At 36.3% G+C, this 5323-nt stretch overlaps 1 protein-coding gene across 1 annotated transcript in view; it reads left to right on the top strand.

The window, feature by feature from the left end:
- Positions 1-5323, top strand: part of LRPPRC (leucine rich pentatricopeptide repeat containing) — a 166692-nt gene that overhangs the window by 22928 nt on the left and 138441 nt on the right. Inside the window, exons 8-11 of the mRNA XM_006022845.3 lie at positions 931-1069; positions 2362-2504; positions 2825-2930; positions 3013-3120. Coding sequence (XP_006022907.2) covers positions 931-1069; positions 2362-2504; positions 2825-2930; positions 3013-3120 — 496 coding nt within the window. The remainder of the gene's footprint in view (positions 1-930; positions 1070-2361; positions 2505-2824; positions 2931-3012; positions 3121-5323) is intronic.

Raw genomic sequence — 5323 nt, 5'->3', positions numbered from 1 at the left:
TGTGTCGCGTCCGCCGTCCCCCCCCCCCCCCCCCCCCCCCCCGACGAACCATAACACATCTCATTACTTTTTAGGCCAGATTCTTCAGTACTTTTTTCAGTTTAATTTGTATTGTAAATAACATCTTTTGAAATAAATTATATTGTTCCCATTATAAGCTGTTACTCGGTGCATCTATACATGCGCTTAACTCCACAGTAGACTAATTTGCTGCAGTGTAAAGTGTCATAGTCTACATGCGTGATGCTATTACACTGCAGCAAACTAATTTTTGTCACCATAAGATGTCAGGGGCAGCCCCCCCGGACCCCTGGCCAATCCAGGGCTACTCCACCCCAGTTCAAACTGCTGTGATCCTGCATGCAGTGTCTGCACACGTGCCCTAGACTGCAGCAGTTTGAGCATCAACATGTGCCATTAAGGCACCATGAGTTTGCCCTGGAGTTTATCACGGTGCCTTAATGTCACATGTAGATGCACCCACTGTGACTAAGGGTGGCAGATCGACCCCTGGCCAATCCAGGGCTACTCCACCCCAGTTCAAACTGCTGTGATCCTGCATGCAGTGTCTGCACACGTGCCCTAGACTGCAGCAGTTTGAGCATCAACATGTGCCATTAAGGCACCATGAGTTTGCCCTGGAGTTTATCACGGTGCCTTAATGTCACATGTAGATGCACCCACTGTGACTAAGGGTGGCAGATCCTGTTGGTTATGTTTTCCTTTGTCTTTCCCCTAGTCTGCATTTCTAGTTATTAGACTGTTCAAGGCATGATCTGTGGCCATGTTTGTCTAGAAATCTCTGGACAAGTTGGAAGCGTTACTTCAGCACACTTAAAGAAACCTCTTAGGTTTTTAATCTTTTGTGTTTGAATCTGAATGCAGTTTTTTATTAACAAACATCTTGCTTGGTTGTGGTTCTGCTTGCAGCTCCTGAAACAGTTTGAGAAGGTAGACCGCTGTCCTGTGGGCAAGCACGTGATGCAGGTTATCTTAAGCTTTGCTAGGACTGGATATCCCCAGTATATCCAAAATATTATAAAGCATTTGGACACTGGATGCTTTCCAGGTACTGCTTTTGGTCATGTTTCTAGAATCTGGTAACCATAGCTGTACTTTTTATGGAGCAATTTGACAAATTGAATAATCATTTTTTTGCAACAGAAAAAGGATTTGCATCCAAGTAAAAATGTGGTTTTTTCTATGTTTTGTATCACTGAAGCAAAGTAATGTCTTATGATATTTTTTTAACCCCAGCTGCGAATTAGTGCGTCTCATTCTAACCCAAAATATTTTTATTAATCTGAAAATGTAGTATAAAAGTTTTTGATAAATGTAATACCTCATAAGCTTTTACACTTTCTTAAGGTTTAGTGCAAATTTAAGTTTGTGGAGTAAATATGAGATTCCCTCCCTGCCCTCCCAGGAAGGAGCATTTTGTGTAAGTTTCATTATAGCAGACAGGGGTGTAGGTTGTAGCCGTGTTGGTCTAAGGACATAGGCAGACAAGGTTCCTTGAGTGAATTTGATATCTTTTATTAGACCAACCCAAATGGCTGCAGAATAGTTATTAAGCGAGGTTTTGGGTTCAAAAATCCTTCGTCAGGCTAAGGAAGTTTCAGCAGTTGGTGTGTGCTCTTCCTGGATGGAATGAAAAGTAAAGAAGCCAGCGGCTGGTCTGGTCTGCATACGAGACACGTATTTTCATTCCATCCAGGAAGAGCACACACCAACTGCTGAAACTTCCTTAGCCTGACGAAGGATTTTTGAACCCAAAACCTCGCTTAATAACTATTCTGCAGCCATTTGGGTTGGTCTAATAAAAGATATCAGATTCACCCAAGGAACCTTGTCTGCCATTATAGCAGACATGCATGAATGTAATGAGAAGAAAGGTTATAGAGGTTTAGAGTTGTAGGCACAGTTAAAGGCCATTTTGAATCTTGATATGTTAAAACCTACTTAACAACACTTCTGCTGATACTTTATCAGCCTTTTTCCATTAAACTATCTGAAAGATTTATAATTCACTTGTTACAATGTGGAATGCTTCTGGACTACTATGAAGATGATTGTACTTTGATTATTTATGTCATTGGCTGTTTTGTAGGAAAGAAAAATCTTGTATTGTGGTGTAAACTATTCAGAAAAAAGTAATAGTTTCAAATCTAATTCTTTTGTTGTTAGCCATACAGAAAAGTTATACACCATAAAATATTTGTAGAACATATTTTGCCTTCTTATCAAGGACCATGATGATATGCGTTGTAATTATTAATGTTCTGGTATTATTTCTATTTTATACTTTAATTCCAAAATAGCTTATTCCAAAGTATTAATAGCTTTCTTTTAAATTACCAGATGTCATGAACCTTTGTCTGAACTTGGTAACTCAAGACTTGGAAGATGTAGCTTTCCAGATTTTGAAATCGTGTCCTAAATTATCATCTGGAAATGAAGGACGTTATGAGAGCTTCTTAAATCATTGTGTAGTTCTGAATAAGGTATGCAGAATGTTATTACCTTTTTAGCAGGCTGTATAGTTTTTAAACTTAAAGGAGGTGTGAAAATGTGGAAGCTATATATCTTTATGCATCGATATACATAGCAGCAATGAAATAAATCTAAGATCATTTAAATATTATTCATACCAGTCAGCACAGTATGTGGAGTGTTAATCAACAAGCAGTTTTCTTTGTTATTTGTAATGAGTGTTTCACAGACCCAAAGGATTTTTAATTGCTAAAATAAGTTTAGAATCTGATAAGCACTATATTTTACCCGTACCTTATTATAGAAATGTTATTTTTTAATTTATTTCCAGCCCGCGAGCAAGCTGAAACAGTTTTGTGCTGAGTTAAAAGAAGCCAATATGCATTCATTGCCTTTTGAGTGTACACTGAAGAGTGCTTTGAAGAACAAGAAAGCAGGTACTCTTGTCTGCTTATTTTAAATATTGATTTAAATTGCTTTGTCATTGTTGTAGTCAAATTGCTTTATATATTGTTTCAGGTATGGCAATTGATCTAATGAAAATCATGAAAGAATATGGCTTGCCCCTCAGATGTCACTATTTCTGGCCACTGCTTGTTATGTACCAGGAAAAGAAGGATGTTAAAGGTTAGCTTTTGGATCCATGTTTTTGTTTCCTATTCAAACCCTAATTCACAGATCTACATTTAAATCCTGTTTTCAGGTGTAGAGGAGTGCTTTAATACAAATGGAGACCTGGTGGTATGTGATTCTTATCATCACATACTTATACAATTTATTCAGAAGTGCTTTCACTGCCATTCTTCTTTAAGTGAGCCATGGTTCTATTAGCTTAAATATAGAATTTAGTTCTGAATACGAAGTGGAGTGATAAAGTTTGAATTGGGTATTTAACTCTTTGGATTCCTCCTGGCTTCAGGAAGATTTTCAACTTGCTGCTCTGTATCTGGTAATGTACCTCAGTGAACTGATACTCTTGAAGAAACCGAGACTCTTGGAAGTTTTTAAAAAATTAAGCCTACATTGTACTGCCTTGTTAGCACTGCTGAAAAACTAAATCTCTTTCTTTTGATCAACTTCTTATTTGTGCATTCTGGTAAGCTTAAATGTGAGCTTAGTTGTAGCAGTAAAAAAAGGCAGGAAAACTTCCATTGCTGAATGAGTGATCTTGACCTGACAGCATACTGATTGAAGGACAGAAATGTTCAATCTTTTGGATTCTTAAGTAGGCTTTAGGCATTTAGCATGCTTTCCCCTGTTACACATGGGGATGTCTATATGGTATGAATAAGAAGTGAAAAAATATTAAATTTTAGAGTACAGAATCTAATTCTTTGGTTTGAGTTATTGGTAATTCAGAAAGAATGGTATCATAAAAAGATGCTTTTAACAGAAGTACTTCCCCCTAGGGGAAACAAAACACTGTCTTTTTCATCTTATCTCACAGTATAATGTGCTTTAGAATGAGATGCAGAGTTGTTAGTGTGACATTGGGTGACAAACAAAATGCACAAACAAAAAAAAAAAGTGCTTTTAGCAGACTGCTCATATTGCAATTTTATCTTAAATATACAGTCACATTCCAGTTTGGAAGAAATGCTGAAACAAGTATTCCCTAATTGTTTCTGGCTATAAAAATGTCTCAATGCTTTTCAGAAAAGTCTTTATGAAAACAATATTCAGTTTTTATTAACTCCTTACACCCATGTTCGTGTGGAGGAGCTCTGCAAGTTGTCTTCTTAGATATGCTTCCTGAATACCATGAAGTTTTTAAGATAGTTTAAAAATACTCTTATAGCACTGTTTTAATGAGTTCTTAAATAGTTCTGGTTCATTTGGTTTGTATACGCTCAATATTTCTGCTCTCTGTTGAAGATATTTATTTGTACAGAAGTAAAGTATATGCTATCAAACTCTAAATTACTGCTTAATGTTGTAATTTAAATTTTGTCCTTACCCACTACATACATAATAACAAAATGACAAAGTCGGCTTGCATGTACTTCCAGAGGTGTTGGGTGCCTATACCTATTTTTTGTTTTTAAAAAGGGGGGGGGGGTGGTTCTCTACTGTCTTATCTACTATCTCTCTTAGGGACAGAGCTTGACATAATTTGGAGCTCCACTGTAGAAAAATGTATTACATTTACTTGACTGTTAGCAAAAACTATTAGTAAACCTCAGAACAGAAATAAGAATAGTTTAAAGAGAAAACTTAACACTGGAGAATTGTTGCTGGTGAAGGCATCAGAAATATAATTTTGTTCAGCTTCGTAGCAGTTTTGTGGGTCCACTAATGTATTTTACAAATTAAAACTATCATTCAGTCCTTTACAATGAGGTTTTTTTAAGCAGGAAAGTTTCTGTTATGTATTAACCTAGAAGAGTCAATAATATTACAGCTCTTCAAATTAAAAGAAGGCTTCTAAGCACTCCTTTCCTCACTGAATAATCAATATAAGTATGGTTGCTGTAGGCAGATTGAATAAATGTTCTTTCTCTTCATCAAATAAAACTTTGCTTGCATTCATATTTGACATCTGAAAATAACAAAATGAGATCTGACATATAAAAATGCAAGCAAATAAATCTGAAGGAAAAATAATCAGAAGAAACATGGATCTTTGTTTTGATAGAGGTAATGGGAGGAAAAAAGTAGTGGAAAGAAAACATTGAGGTGAAAGTAGATAGTAAATTAGAAGAGTGCTCAATGCTTTATGGCAGTAAAAAATTATAGGGCTGTGTCAGTAAAGGTACACACACAATTGCATCTCCGATTACAGACTTGATAATAGTTCCTTTTTCCTCATGACATACTGCACATAGTTGGA

The sequence above is a fragment of the Alligator sinensis genome, unplaced genomic scaffold (genome assembly GCF_000455745.1).
Source record: "Alligator sinensis unplaced genomic scaffold, ASM45574v1 scaffold377_1, whole genome shotgun sequence".
NCBI lineage: Eukaryota > Metazoa > Chordata > Crocodylia > Alligatoridae > Alligator > Alligator sinensis.
This window is presented reverse-complemented; position numbering and strand designations above follow the sequence as displayed.